General features: G+C 37.9%; 1 protein-coding gene across 1 annotated transcript in view; it reads right to left on the reverse strand.

Moving 5' to 3' along the window:
- Positions 1-16612, reverse strand: part of ADGRV1 (adhesion G protein-coupled receptor V1) — a 361649-nt gene that overhangs the window by 11304 nt on the left and 333733 nt on the right. Inside the window, exon 88 of the mRNA XM_089483154.1 lies at positions 2726-2917. Coding sequence (XP_089339280.1) covers positions 2726-2917 — 192 coding nt within the window. The remainder of the gene's footprint in view (positions 1-2725; positions 2918-16612) is intronic.

Raw genomic sequence — 16612 nt, forward strand, 5'->3', positions numbered from 1 at the left:
GTGACCAGAACTCAACACAGCATTTCAGATGAGGCCTGACGACTGAAGAATACAATGGAACTATTATTTCCCTTGACTTGGAAAAAAATGCTTTTATTAATGCAGGCTAAAATATAATTTGCCTTCTTTGCTGCAGCATCATGTAGCTGGATCATATGCTCAACAATAATCCCAAGATCATTTTCACATGTATTACTGCTAAACCAAGTACCTCCATTTTAGAACCTATTTGGTTAAATTAATATTTTTATAGTTATTTTTATTTCCTCCCTCTTTCTTTGGGTATTGGAAGAAAGTGCCTTGAAAGGTAGTGCACTCTTCTTTGGAACTTTTTGAGCTCATGTTGAACGGCCACCTCTCAAGAATGCATTATCTGTGGATTTCTGCACTGTCAGAAGGGTGGACTTTGTGATCTTTGGGATAACTTTTAACTGTAATTCTGAGATTCTACTATTCTACTGATTCTAAGGGTCACTATTCCACTGTTTTATGGAGGATTTAATTAATTTTATTTTAAGTATTTTTAAAGGGTGGCTATTTTTTTTTACTTCATCTGAGTACAGGAAGTTTTGTTTCATAAAAAAATGTTTGCTCACATTTTAAGAATTATATATATGAATATCAACTGCTTGAAAATAATGGATGCATATTGTAAAGTGGTATACTGCTGTCATTATGACACAAAGACTGCTTTTTAAGAATTGAGTTTGAACATTATTATTCTATGTTCATGTCCCTACTAAACTGTGAAGCTCATCAATAACCAAATTAAACTTCTGTTCAACACAATTTCCTGTGAGTTTATAATAACTGAAGGGTAAGTGCAAGGGATTTCCACTGTCAAAACAGCGTAAGAAGTGGCTGCGATTCTTTCTACAGTCTCTGCTGCAGTTCACTATCACCACCACCATTTTTTTTAGGTTTGTACTTTTTGAACATTTAAAAACCCTAAATCATTGGTCTCTTCCATAACGTGTAGTATGGCCCCAATTAGTTGTAGCAGATAAAACTAAATAATTTCTCTCAATTATATAATAATAATTATATATAATGGACATATATAATGGTATATATTCCATTTATTTATAAGTGCTCTTGGAACTAGCATTAGCGTGCAGATACCCAGATAGTGGGGAACCATGCCTGGAGTACATTCTTCTCATGTTTAGGAGATTCATCAGCTGCACCCCTATCTGGATGCTATGAATTTAGCTTCTATGTTGCTTGCTTGATTACTTCTTGATCTGGCTACAAGTAAGTAGTAACTGAGGATGGTCTTTGAAAGCTATCTGGAGATATCAACAGCTCTGACATGCAGCAGGATTGCTGGAGGCTATCTGCATATTAGAACTGGTTCTTCCTGACCTGCATAGATTATCAACACTGTTTCTGAACGAAATTCAAGGTGCTGTTTTAAAACAACAAAGTCTTAAAGGACATGGTTCCAGAATATCTTAGGGGATGCTACCTTCTGGCTCTCCCCTTCTCTGAACCTGTGAGTTATGATCAATTGTAGAATCATTGTTCTAGGTGCTATCATTGATGTTTATCACACTATACTCTTAAAGTGCTACTATTCCACTTTGACTCCTCTAGCTGCCTCCTGTTGCATTCTGGGATTTGCAGTTTTAAGGAGGGGTATTTAGAATTCTCAGGCAGAGAAGTTCTCTGCCTGAGAATTCTAAATACCCCTCCTTAAAACTGCCAATACCAGAATGCAACAGGAGGCAGCTAGAGGAGTCAAAGTGGAATAGTAGCACTTTAAGAGTATAGTGTGATAAACATCATTGTCAACATGAACTTATTGTCTATTGAGGCCCGAAACAGATGGGCCCAAAGTGCCAGCTTTGGGTCATGCTGGGAGTGTGGTGTTTACATGACAGATGCCCCAAACGCAACCACAATCTGTGCCAACTCCACGCCAACTCAGAGGAGCCAGCATAAAAAGGGGTGGCAAAAAGATGCTCCATGCAGGCAGTTGGGTTGAGGACTGTGGTGATGGCCTGGATCGGGACTGGGCCCATATGAATGCCACAGTCCCATCTGCATGACCCCTGAGAGAACAGTGATACCAGCATTATGGAGTGCTCTCCTCGGACAATTACACCAGGCCTGCTCCACTGGAGTTTTTAGTTAACTAGTTAAAACATAATCTTTTCATGATGCTTTTAGTAAACAGAGTGCCCAATTATTCTATTTTTTATCACTTATGTTAGTGTCAATGTTCTAATAATACAAATGCGTACATGCTTTTCAGAAGTTAAGTCCTGTCGGCTTTGACTTAACTCACTCCCTGATAACTGGATATGGGACTGAGATTTAATTACTTTTACAATACTGTTTTATCGTATATATTTCCTTTGTTGTGACCTGCTTGATGAAAAGCAGCACATCAATGGAAGTATAAATAAATACATAAACTATTTTCCACTATTTGGCATGCCTCCCTCACAAGAACTCTGTGGTGTAGATCACTATTATTTCAGTCACAGAGGCAGAGAACTGAAATGTTGTGATGTAGATCTTTATTATTTCAATTACAGAAGCAGGGAACTGAGACTGAGAGGTACTGAACACCTTACAGCTACATAATGTGTCTGAGGCAGAGATGAAATCTTAACCCAAATCACTAAGAGACATTCAACTCTTGGCTTTGCTACAGGATTTCTTAATATGCATGAGTACTTTATTATTCTTAGTAAGAAAGGTGAAGTAATGTCATTACCTCTTCCATTGCTGCAATGAGATTCTGAGTAGATTTGCTGATTTCTCCTCCTGCTGGTGGCATTCCACTGCCATGAGTGAAAAATGCAGAACCTGGGCCTGTATGTCCATTCATTTCAATGGTGTAACTTGCTTTTACCGGGCAACAGAGCTGATTGTGCAAAATAAAATATACCACAAAGACATAAAGACCCTGAAAAGAAGGGAGGGAATGGGAAAAGGTAAGTCTTTCTGTATTACATCAAGACTCTTGAAGACATTAAGAAAACCACTTCATGAGAAGATTCTACACTAAACAGCAGATTTCTCCCAGAATCCCCAGGAACAATAGTCGCTATAATTGTCATGAATATCTTAAAAATGCAAATGCCAAAGTAAATCACTGCCTTGGAAAGTAACAGTAAGGTTATGCCCTGAGCTTTCTATTAAGATAAATTGATAATTAAAAATGGGTATTTTAACAAATCCACCCAACCATGAAGTAAACTCAAGAGGAGAGCAACAAAGATTCGCTTTCATCACAATGCTGTAGAAAACAAAAAGCTAAGGCCTTCCCAAGGATATAATTCTTTTAGGTAGCACCTTTGGCACGATTACTGTCCTGTTGGCTCACAGTCACAATTTCAGTTCCCTGTGCTGGTGTTGATAGATTCTACCCTGCAACACTCCTCTGTTCTCCATTTCCTGTTTTAAGGAGCTTTGCAAACACTGCACTTAAAATTGTCTGGTGTGAAGTGTGTGTAGTTTCTACTGTCTTTCTTTCTTTCTTTCTTTCGGCACTTGGTAACCTTAGGTTTTCTGTAATAAATGACACAGAAGTAATACCTGTTTCAAAGGTACCCAGGGGCATGAAACTGGTTACTAAGGTTATAAATAGAAAACAATCTTGCACCTGACTGCTGACACTTGGGAATTTAGATGTATGTACCTCTAAATATGAAAGAAGGCCAGGAACACCCATGTTACATTTGTGTACAGCCCATGCAGCAAACTACACTTCATCAGAGAAATCATCTTCCAGTGGGTCCCAAATTTCAAAATGTTACAATTCAAGTATATTATTATTATTATTATTATTATTATTATTATTATTAAGTTCAAGTTTACGACTGATTAAAAACACATATCTAAAAATTCACACAATACAAAATTGAATTATCCAAAAATTTAAAACATAAACCATTAAACACAAACACACACCAGCATGACAAACAGAAAAATCTAGCACATAATTTAGGTGGGATGCACCTTGCACAATCAGTCCTCAAAGTCTTGTTGAAACAGAAAGATCTTCACCTGTCTATGGAAAGAGAGTAGAGAGAATGCCAGTCTAACCTCTCTGGAGTAAGAGTCTCAGAGGATGAGGGAAGCCACAGAGAAGGCACTTTCCCATGTTTACACCAGATGTACCTGTGACAGAAAGAAGGGGCCTCCCAGCAGATCTCAAAGCACAGCAGGTTCATAAGGGAAAATAAGGTCCTTCAAACAATCTGCACCTGAGCTGTATACCATTTAAAAACTACTAAAGTCCATCTTTTTTAAAACTTCAAACCAAATAGGACTCTTAAATCGTAGCTAACAACTAAGTGGTCATGATTACAGAACTACGTATTAATATTTCAAGGTGAACTTTTCAATAGCATTGGTTTCAAAGGGACTCACTGCTGTATATGTGTGTTCTGCAGACATACTTAACTTTGGTGGAATTCTGCCCATATTATTATTATTATTTTATTTTTTCAAACAACTGCTATTATTTTACTCTGCCATAAAACACCATACAACCATGTATAATTACACCGTGTATGCAGCATAATCTGTTGTTAAATGCCCTTAAGTCAATCTTGACTCATGGCTACCTTGTAGATGAGATATCTCCAGGACCCCCTGTTCTCCACTGCTCTGCTTAGGTCCTGTAAATTCAGACCCATGACCTCCCTAATTGAGTCTATCCATCTAGTGCGTGGTCTTCCTCTCTTCCTACTATCCTCTATCTTTCCTAGCATTATTGCCTTTATCATATTTAAGTTATAATTTAGTGAGAAAATAGATGAACAATCCAGTATTGGATCCTTAAAGATTATGCACACACACACACATATAGAGAGAGCATCTAACCCCATCTAACACAGGCTATTCCCAGATCTTCTTTTTCAACTGACCAGGTGCATCTCTAGCTTGTCTGGATTAAGCTTCTATTTATTTGCCCTCCTCCAGACCATCACAGCTGCTGGGCACCAGTTTAGAACAGGAACAACTTCCTTAGAATTAGGTGGAAAGGAGTAATAGAACTGGGTATCACCAGCATGATTCCAAAACTCTGGACACCTTCTCCCAGTGGTTTCATATACTGTAGATGTTAAATAGCATAGAGGATAGGACTGAACTCTGCGGGACTCCATTACGCTAATGGCCAGGGAAACAGACAGGAATTCTCCAGCCCCACCTTCTGAGAATACCCCTTCAGGAAAGAACAGAGCCACTGTAAAACAATGCCCCCAAGCCCCATCCCAGAGAAAAAACCTAGAACAATACCATGGCCAATGGTATCAAAAGCCACTGAGAGATCGTGTAGAACCAACAGGGACACACTCCTCCTCTCCAGATCCCTATGTAGGTCTTCCACCAAGGCAACCAAAGCTGTCTCTGTCCCATAACCAAGTCTGAAAACAGATTGAAATGGATAAAGATAATCTCCCTCATCCAGGAATCCCTGGAGCTGAGAAGCCACCACATGCTGCAGTATCTTCTCCAAAAATGGGAAGCTGGAGACTAGTAGGATCCAGGAAAAGTTTTTTTTCCCAAAAAAGTTTTTCTTTTTCATTTTTTACCATTGCCTCCTTCAGGATTGTGGGATCCTGCCTTGTTGTAAATTGGCATTAATTGCTTCCCTTACTCACTCAGCCAGTTCTTCTCCAGCCTGTTTAATTAACCAGGAAGAGCAAGGGTCTAATATACATGTGGTGGCTCTCACAGAATCAAGCCTAAATGTCTGAGCCATGGACACACAAACCAGTTAGTGTGCAAAAGAGAACATGGAGAAAAGGCTAAAGATTTTAAAAGACTTTTAAGCAGATGGTGCACATAGGCCAACATTTATTGGATTTTGCTACCAACCACAACTGTCTTTTGAGATCTTGATTCATGCCCCTTGTGTCAGTTATATGTTAACAGTCTGCTTAAGCAAGCATGAAGCAATAAAAACTACTTAAGAAAGCATGAAGCAAAAGCGGAACACAATGTGTATTAATAAAAAATGATGAATATACTTCAGAAGGTCTAGCTGAATTGTTCAGTTTTCTTTTTTTAAAAGCTGTCTAGATGTGACAATAGTTGAAAAGTGGGTAAAAAAAATCATATAGGTTTAAGCGACTTGCTGAACTTGCTTAAAACCTTGACTGGACAAGAGACTGTAATGATTATGTAAAGCTAGAGATGTCCTGAGAATGTGAAGATGACAACTTACATTTCAGATTTAAAACTTTGGAGCAGTTCATCTTCAGCCTCCTTCGCTTTCCAAATAGTTCTGTGCTGGAAGGCAAACATTTTCACCTTGGGCTAAACCCTGATCTAGCCAGTTAGTGGAATAGCCTGATTTTACAGCTATCCAGCAGCAATGGTGTAACTTATCTCAAGACGATCAATCAGTAAGAGGAAAAGATAAGCCACATAGGACAAAGCCTAGGTTTCTTGAAAGTTATATTATCAGAGGGGAGCAGCTTATATTAATTTCTTATTTTGAATGCCTACATTTTCTTTTTTAAATAAAAGTTTATTTTAAACGAACTTACACATTTTACATTGCTTTGGGGTGCAATTTCCATAAGAATAGTGGGTTCTTCCACATGATGGAAGTGTCTTCATTTCTCCAAGTACATCATTCTGATGACATTTTTGCCATAGTTTTTCTGTTTAGTTTTGAGGCTGCCATTAGATAAATGTTGCCAACTCTTTAAAAAACCATTGAAGCCTAGCTCTGGGTCCAGAGTTCTAGATGAGATATGCTTAGAAATCACTCAAAGGATACAGGCAGACATAACATTTTTAGAGCACTGAGGTTGTTTTTTTTATGGGTGAAAATTAGGATGGCAGAGGATGACACTCCCTTTTAGCTTCAAGAGAGTCTCTACCATTTGCAATTTTAGCTTGAAATTTAGCACCACAATTTGGATAACCACCAAAAGGATTGTGCCAGATTTTGAAGTGTCTAGCACAGTCTCCTGATGCATAATGGCTGCCACAGACAGACAGACATGTGGATATATAGTGAGCCAATCATTCTGTTTTTATTATTTTAGAAGGAGTCATGCCTTATAAAGTAGTAATAAAATATGTGAATTAACCAATTCTATGTATTATTATTATGCTTTATTTATATAGCACTGTAGATTTGCACAGCGCTATACATACAAACAATCAAGTAGATAAGAGTAAACCTGCCCATGACATACAATCTAAGAAATAATAGCATAATAATGCATAACAATACAGGAAATAAAACAGTAAAACAGGCAACTATGCAAACAAAGATTTCCCATACCTTAATCAGAATAGAGACTGCAGTCAAGAAATCAGAAGATAAGAACTTGGAAGGACAGCTGTGAAGGAACTAGACAAGATCCTTATGTATCACTGAATACTAAAGTTAGCATTGCCCATGCCATCATATTTCTCATTTCTATGTATAGCTGTGAACAGTGGACAGTGAAGAAAGCTGCTAGGAAGAAAATCAATTCATTTGAAATATGGTGCTGGAAAAGAGTTCAAAGGATACCATGGAATGCTTAAAAAAGCAAGAAATGGGTCCTAAAGCCAATCAAGGCTGAACTCTTCCTAGAAGCCAAGATGACTAAACTGAGACTGTTATACTTTTGACATATCCTGAGAATACATGACTCACTAAAGAAGAGAATAATGCTGGGTAATCTAGAAGGCAGTAGGAAAAGAAGAAGACCATATGCCAGTTGTATAGTTTCAATCAAGGAAGCCAGGGCCTTAAGTCTGCAAGACCTGAGCAGGTCTTTTGATGATAGGATGACTTGGAGGTCTCTCATTCGTAGGGTCACCATAAGTCAAAATTGACTTATCGTCAGTTAACCAAAAATAAATGAAAAAATACAAAAAAAAAAAAAAAAGAAAGAAAGAAAGAAAGAAAGAAAGAAAAGAAGTAAAACTGATTGGTGTGAATTCCAGTCCATGGCCTCATTCTTCTTTATCTAATGGCCAATACACTATTTAGCACTGAACCAAAATCTGTATGCTTTGTATAAACTGTGCTGGTTCCACTGAGGCAGTTTCCCCAGAGTATTCTTCCCATATTTTGGAAACAAACAGCAGCAACTGTAATCTGAAATGGAACAGTAAATAGAAGGTAGCAGATAGCATTGCTTGTTTTGCTAAATTGCCTGAAATTTAATAGAATGTATGGTTTCATACAGTTTACCTATAAACATTGGTGGTTTTTTTAAACAAGAAATAAAGATGCTTCTAAGTTCCTACCAAACATTCCTGGCATTTCAGAAGAGCTAGGATGGGCAACGTGTGATCCACAGGCTTCATGCATCCCCCACCTAATTGTATGGCGCCAGAAGCCCTTCCACTGCCATTTTCCAAATAAATATTACTGGGATCCTGGTAGCCTACAGAATTATAGTGTGAATCACAGGTGTGAGCACATGCCTCTATACAGATGAAAAGTTTTAGCTAACTTGAAGTGGAGTTCAAGGCACTTTCAGTTTCCAGGTGGGGGATATCTAGTGATGGGTCCAAGAGAAGGAGTATTGACTCCTCAGTCGGATGAGAAGATAAAGTCCTACAAAGCACTTGAACAGCTATGTAGAAAAAGAAAGAAAAACGCTTCCATCAAATTCAGGCCAAACCTCCCCCCCCCCCCCGCCAGAAGAATGTGTGCATGTCTACATTATAAATCCATTTCACTTCTTAGCCAGAGTCAGCAGACGCATTTAAGATCCGTACTGTGCAATCCTACATATGTCTACTCAGAGATCTCACTGAATTCAATTAGGCTTATTTCCAAATTGAATTCAGTTAGGTTTACTTCAGAGTTTAAAGACTAATATCAAATATTCAAAACTAAGAAGGAGTGTAGGGAAAACATACTCAAAACCCTGGAATTTCAAAACACAGTGCACTTAAGTTCATCTGCTCTGTCTTTGTCTTTCAGTAAAAGAAACATTCCCTTGTATTTGGACCAGAAAAAGCTATAACTACACCTAATCTCTGCACAACCTTGACCAAGAGAGACCTTTGAGGATGACTGCAGTACTGCTGAGGAAATTTATTTGTTGTTTTTGTGTGCCTTCAAGTAGTTTCCAACTTCTGATGACCCTATCATGGGGTTTTCTTGGCAAAATTACTTCAGAAGTGTTTGCCTCTGTCTGAGGCTGAGAAAACATGATTTGGCCAAGGTCACCCAATGGGTTTTCATGCCCAAGCAGGAATTGAAACCCTGGTCGCCAGAATCATAGCCCAACACTCAAGCCACTACGCTATGCTGGCTCTTGAAATTTATTTACAACCTGCCTTTTCCCCAAGATTGGGACTCAAGGCCATTTACACATTAAAATTATTACAGCACAGTTAAAACATACAAAATATCAATATTAAAAGGATAAAAGCAGTTAAAGCAGTACCATTTAAAATAATACAACAAGTTCTTAAAAGCCCTTAAGAGTCTTCAGTTCTACAACCATGTCATAATAAAAAAAGTCTTTGCTTTCCAACCAAAGGACAGAAGAAATTAGGCCATTCTAGTCTCCCAAGAGAGGGGATTTCAGAGGGCCAGGGTAGTTACTGAGAAGACCCTATCTTGTGTCCCCACCAGCCATATCTGTGAAGGTGGTGGTGATGAAAGAAGCGTTTCTCTTGTGGATCTCAAGGTAGGGATGGAAAGAATATTCTAAAATTCTCTACCATTCCTGCAACTAGAATCAGTCACCATATTAAGGCAGTTTAAACTTGCTCCCATGTGTCTAGCTCAAGAGACTAACAGGCTCTAAGAACATATTTGTTACATATCATAAAATACAGCAGACAATTTTGCATGACTGTATCCTGATTTGGAAATGGTGCCCCAGATAAAGTGCTAATTGTGTGGAAATGAGAGGGAATGTGCCTCATTGCCACTCCCTCTTGCATACATCATACCCCACTATTGCACATCCCAGTATTACTGCGCCAGAGATGTCTACTGAAGGTCCTCCTAATGCATTCAGGTGAACTCACATGGACTCTCTGATCTTGTGTGATCATAATGTCATATCAGTGGCTGCAGGTTCTGCAGAACACATTTGTTGGCACTTAGCACTCACCAGTAGCTAACATGTGCATGCAGTAACAGTTCTGCAACCAACATGTGGATGTCATGACAGACTTGATGAGGTACGTGGCAAATCCAGGAGGCATGATCCTCCACCACATAACTGATTATGAACAGAGGAGAATTTCTGAATAGGGTTGAATATTGTTATATGGAACTCTGAAAGGGAGGAGTACCAAAGGGACGTTTCTCTGAATTATGGGTTTCAACTGGTTTTTAAGCCTTATTTCCTTGATATCTAAACCTCCCTTGTTTACTCAGCCTTTCATGTATAAAGTCATGATAGTCTACAAGAATTTATTTATTAATTTATATGTATGCTGCCTTTCTCTCAGAAGGGACCCAAGGTGGCTCACAGACAAAACCATGTTAAAAACATCACAATAAAATTCCAAACAATTAAAATTATCTAAAAATGTTTTAAGATTAAATTAAAATATACAAAAGTTAAAAGATATAACTAAAACACTCATACTCCATAAAAGCCACCCTAGTATAATTATATGTCGAATACCTGCTTCCACATATTTGTAGAAAATTTGCCATTGGGAGGTTGGTGAAGGAGGGCTGAAGAAACACAGACTTTTAGTAGCAGGTTGCAGCAGTGTGCCTACAGTCAATAATGCAGTAAAGCTTGAGCTGTGAGAGAATGGGATTCTGTAGGTGTGTCTGCCTGCCTAAAACATGCAAGAAAAAAGCAGCTGCCTCTAGAATATCTTACTGAGCACACACAAACAGCAAAACAAGAAAGAAAAGGGGGGAATAGATAAGCCTGTTTCACCAGCTGTCCCGAAATTAAAAAATCTATAATGTATGAATCAGGTCACCAACACTCAGATCTTAAAAGAACTGGAACATTTATTTAAATGCAGTTTAAAAATAATCAACGGAATCTATGTCACCTTATATTTAATGTAACTTTATGTATACTTATCTAAGTAGCATGGGTGCTGAGAAACTTATCAGTATAATGGCAAGAGTGCCCAAGGAACACTGGTGCCCAATACATATCAGTCCCGTTGTGTATCAGTCCCACTATGCAATGGTCATTTTGTTGGCTCTGCTACATAGTAATGGATCAGCAGCCCTCTACTGGATAAGGACATTACAAAACTGCTCAATTCTAACTCCTGCATAGGTAAGTCCACTTACTAAGGCATAATTTCCATACAGGATTCCAGCCAATATTTAGTGTACGGATTATAAAAAGACACATAATAGTGTGGAAATTGGTTCTAATGGACTTAATGAACACATGGGAACTGTAAATAGACTGATACATCTTTTCTCTAGGTAGCCGTGACAGCTATAGTAACAAAGGAAGAAGCAAAAAAGAGAAAAGGCAAAAAAAAAAAAAAAAAAAAAGGATCATCAAGTTTAAAGCACCAGAAATCTAAGGACTGGTCTTGATCATCAACTGGCAATTTATTTAGATTTTAGGCACACTTCATTTACATTTCTGAAAGCTCTGCTTTGGATTTTCCACAGAACTTCTAAATGTTCTCCATGTGTGACATAGTTGTTGATTTACAACATTGCACAACTGTGGATGTCCAGGAAAAAGGGTTTAGCTGCTATCTTCATAGCCTAAGGGAGCAGGTGTATTTAATCATAAATCTAGAGTAGTCTAGGAGGACATGGTCTTGAGTGGGCTCAAGGCCTATTAGATTTCCTAAAGTCCAGTTTCTGATGCAGATGAAAACTGCTTAAACCAGTTTGCTGATATAGATCAACTCAGCAGACTGCATTTTGGACTATAGTTTTGGATGTGTGGTTATGAGAGCGGTCTTGATAAATATTTGCACTTTAAAATTTACCACTGCTTACCACATATTATTGTGAACTTTCTTGAACATTTTAAAACCAGTATAGTTATTAAAAAACTAGAAATATAATAAATAAAAACTGAATATTAGAATACATGTCTGATTACAATGTTTGCTAATAGATGCAAGAATCAAAGCACATTAGTTTTCCCAGGGTAAGGAGTCCTGTATTTAATATCTTTCAAAACTAAGCTACTCCCTTTCACATATTATTTCTCTTGTATTACAAATTATTAATGAATAACCAACCAACCTTTGACATGTTTTTGAGAAAATGCCATCTGCTATGTGTAGAAGTTCAATAAGCTGAAGTATGAGAATCTGTGTTCTAGGACATCAGTGAAATACAAAGCTATTGATTTGTCACTGTTGACCTAATTTGGGGCTCAGCCATGCAGGTCCATAAACCTTTGCTACTTCAGGTACCCTACGTTTAAAATAAAATCCACAAGGTGCAGCTAGTTTACAGAGAAAAGCTTAAAGATTAATCAATATGTGTTTTACACTGTCATCTTAACTATCCCAAGTTTCTAAGTGGCACACCATGAAAGAAACAAGTAATTTAACTGCACAGTTGTTTGTCACTTTAAAAAAAATAAATCTCATTCTCCAACAAGCTACAGATCTCCTTGGAAATACTGACCCATACAATGCCAAAATGCAAGATATAGCAGAGCATTCAAACTACTTCAAGATATTCCATCTAAACATCAGGAAGAACTTGCTGATGGTAAGAGCTGTTTCACAGTGGATTACACTGCCTCATACTGTGGTGGAGGCTCCTTTTTTGGAGGTTATAAAACAGAGTCTGGATGGCCATATGTTGGGAGTGTTTTGACTGTGTTCCTGGTAGTACTGGATGGCCCTCATGGTCTCTTCCAACTCGATGATTCTATGGCTCCGTGATTCTATGTCTTAAATTTACAAAGGCATCACAAGGCTCAGTCCTGGAATGCATAGTGCTGCCATGAAGGTCTCCAACACAAGAGAGCCAGAAGGTGAAAAGGAGGAGAACAATTAAACAGGTTTTGAAGGAGAAGCAGGAGAGGGAGATGTAGGGGGAAAGTACAGACAAACATAATGGCAGAATCATCTTCTTTTTCATTTTATTTTTTAAACAGTTTTTCTCTGTGACTTCAAGCTGCATTGAACAGCTGAAGCAATGATACATCATAAAGTAACATCATTGGAGCAATGGCCCTATGGGAGATGGAATCCTGCCTGTTTCTTAGTTGCAGGGAAGTGTTTGGCTTAAGGGTTAAAATTGGGGGTAAATGGCATTATTCTTTCACAGGTAAGCCTCGGAGCCCAACCTGCAACTTTCTCCTTTAGTAAAGTAATAAAAAATGTCTTCCTGGTTTTTCAGCTTGCAGGCATTATCTGTAAAACTGGAAAGGAACCAATTCCTAACCAACCCTTAATGAAATAATAGACAGTGACACAGACAAGCAAGTACAAGACCTTTACCACTGGATAACCACAAACCTAAGGCAGAGAGCTCAGCTATCATCTTGGGGCAGACAGATCTGTCTCTTTCAGGTTTTGCACTGCTTGCATTTCTTACACAAGCAAAGACTTATTTTGTTCCATTTTAAACATTATATTACAAAACAGGTTCATGGAATTCCTACACATTTTATTGGGCATTTTCATATGCCATGTAAATTAATGTGCACTTTTGTACAATTTCACAAATGTGCATTCTTGTTCACTTTTATTAAACACATCATTTTTGCAAGGAATTTCCCCAGTGCAGCCTCTTTGCAGGCTAATTTCCTTAATGTTTTATTTTTGTATGGAATTTTCCCCAATGTATATATTCTTGTCTCTACTGAAAGAAGAGGGAATCCCAAAGAATACTGCATTCCCCATCATGTATTAGTTTGGGTAGTGTAAATTAGGTTGGTTTGTATTACAGTACATCTCAGTCTTTCTACCATCAGTGCTTGAAGAGATCTTGAAGAGAAGTGCTTCAGGCATCTATCCTGCTTTATAACTGTGATTTCTGTAACTTTTATTTTTTGGTTAGTTTTAGGATGTTAAAATTGTGCATGGTCTTGAATGCCTTGGCAAAATGCTGTTAGTAAACAAACAAACAAACAAACAAATCTCTCTTAAATTCTTGGACGAGGTCCTCCCTGTTAGATGGTTTGATTTCAAGGGCAGAAATAAAACATAACACCTCTAAATTTGGAGGTGCTTTATGATCCTACCTAGCAATCATTATGTGTTGACTATGTGTACCACATTTGGGTTTTCTGTCTGACGTAACCTTAACCATCTGAAGACCATCCACCCATGAGAATGTCAGAGGAGTGCAACTGTCTTTGTAAGATATAAAACAATATATTATAGTCTTGTTAGGCATCAGCGGGTTCCTCTTCAAAAAGGCAAAGAAAGCTAGAAGGGGGGGGGGGTATCATATTGCCTTCTAGCTTTGTCATTTGTGCCTCTGCCATTAAAACTTTGAGTCACCTGGACAACAGCAAAACAATACTTGTGAAGATTTAAACTGCTAATAAACTGATGTTACAAGCTGGTTTGGAGCTACTTTTTTCTTTTTCTTTTTTAAATGCAGTTGACCTTTGTCAAGGCAAACAAGGAACACTTGACATTTTATTCAAATTAAAGAAAACAAAATGATCCTTCAGTTGTGTTAAGCTCCACAACCCTCATGAACTGCACAATTCATTCCAAGAAAAAAATTGTGATGGATGAGGCTTACAATTGGGTCATTTTGGGGCTTATATTTTACTAATGGAAATTTCTAGGTAGTGCTGGGAAATCTCTTTTTCAAAAGGTTCCATAAAAACAAAGGTTCAATAAAACGACCATTTACAGAAACAAGCCACACACCTTGAAGAAGTGTGGTATAGTGGTTTGAGCTATGACTATGAATCTCAAGATCAGGGTTCAAATCCCAATTCGGGTGCTGGGTAGCCTTTTATAAGTCACACTCTCTCAGCCTCAGATGAAGTCAATGATAACCCCCCTCCCCAACAAATCTTGCCAAGGAAAACCTGTGATAGGTTTGCCACAGGGTCTCCATAAGTCAGAAAAGACTTGAAGGCAAACAAAAACAAGCTCCACATATTCACTGGCACTCATCTACTCAGGTGAAAAGGAAGTAGGCATTACAACATTAGAAAGATGTTACACAAACATTCTAGTATTTACACCATAGTTGCATGACTTCCAGGAACTATTAAACACACCAGACCTTGTGACTACAGAGGGCTACATCCAGCCTCACAATTTTGGACATGAAATTGGCAATTCATGCCCTAAGAATCATCAAACTTGTTCCAGCTTGGGTCCACTGGCTTGTGAGGCTTTTCTGCCCACATGGAAATTCTTAGGCATACCTTTTTTTTACACATACCTTTTTTTAAGAGTTCATATTTTCTCTGCATTTTCCGTATCTATATATTTTAAAGCATTCCCTTGTTAGCTAATGTGTGTTTCTGCAAATCACATCATACATTCAGGAATGTATAGCTCTCCTACTGCAGGTCATACTTAGGTTTGAATTTATTTCTCAGCTGTCCTTAGTTCATAAAGAGATTGTAAAAGGATTTCCAATTTTATCTCAGTAGAAATGTTCCCAGCTGCAGCCATTATAATTCAATCATCTCACTTATAAAGTACAGGGATAGAAAATTGTGGAAAGGTTTGCTTTCACTTCTTGGAAGAATTAATTTTGTGAATCAGTATTTTCCTCTTTACTGAGTTGTTTTATGGTCAGTGATGATATTATGGGTACTGATGAAAGTTTTCATAAGAGACATGTTAAGTACTATAAGACCTGAGGGAAATGGGAGGAAAAAAGAGCCAAAATGTGATTAGTTTTCTTTACAGCTGCTGCTGAAAGCTGGCCAATACCAATTTTAGAAATAATTATTAGATTTGTCTTTTAATTACAGGAGATATTTTGGAGAGCCATCAAACAAAATTTAAAAAAAGGAAAAAAACTACAATTTTGTTTTATTGCCCGGAAATAGCAGACAATGTTTTCACATTTGCAGGGTAAACCCCATCATTGTAATACATTAATGCTCACTCTCTCTCTCTCTCTCTTCCTCGCTCGCTCGCTTGGTGTGTGTGTGTGTATGCAAAAGAGAGAGATTGAGAGAGAGAGAGAGAAAGAGAAAACAGAGAAAGGGGGATTTCTGGAGGTGGGAAGGAAACTGCTCTCAGGCTGTGGTTTGTAAAATACAAATCAACCAGATTCACAGTAAACTTCAGATTAAACTTCAGTAAGCTACAGCTAAGAATTACATCTGTGAAAACCTCTGTAAAGGTACAATATTGAAGTATTTATAAATTAAGCATATTCTTAGAAAATGAGTGACTAAAATCATGGTGTTCTGGGGCTGGAGATGCAGCTGCCCCCATTCTATTTTCCATTCACTTTATTTATGACTAGAGTTTTTCCTGAGTGTTAAACTCAGAAGCAAACCTCAGTTTTCAAAGCCACATAACGCTTTTCTACTGTTTGAAATAATTGTATTTCTTCTGAGAAACACACCTCAACTGCTGCTCTTTTTACTTTGCGTTTGGCATTGCTGGTGGTCACTTTCACTGAGGAATTTACTTAGGAAATCTGACATTAAGAACCTCTCTGAAACAAAAGTATTTTCCCCTACAGCACACTAAGGGGTAAATATGTGTAATGTGTATGCCATCACACATGAACACTATGACCCCCCCCCCCCCCGTTATA

The sequence above is a fragment of the Sceloporus occidentalis genome, unplaced genomic scaffold (genome assembly GCF_023333645.1).
Source record: "Sceloporus occidentalis isolate IW3139 unplaced genomic scaffold, rSceOcc1.0.p SCAF_1, whole genome shotgun sequence".
NCBI lineage: Eukaryota > Metazoa > Chordata > Lepidosauria > Squamata > Phrynosomatidae > Sceloporus > Sceloporus occidentalis.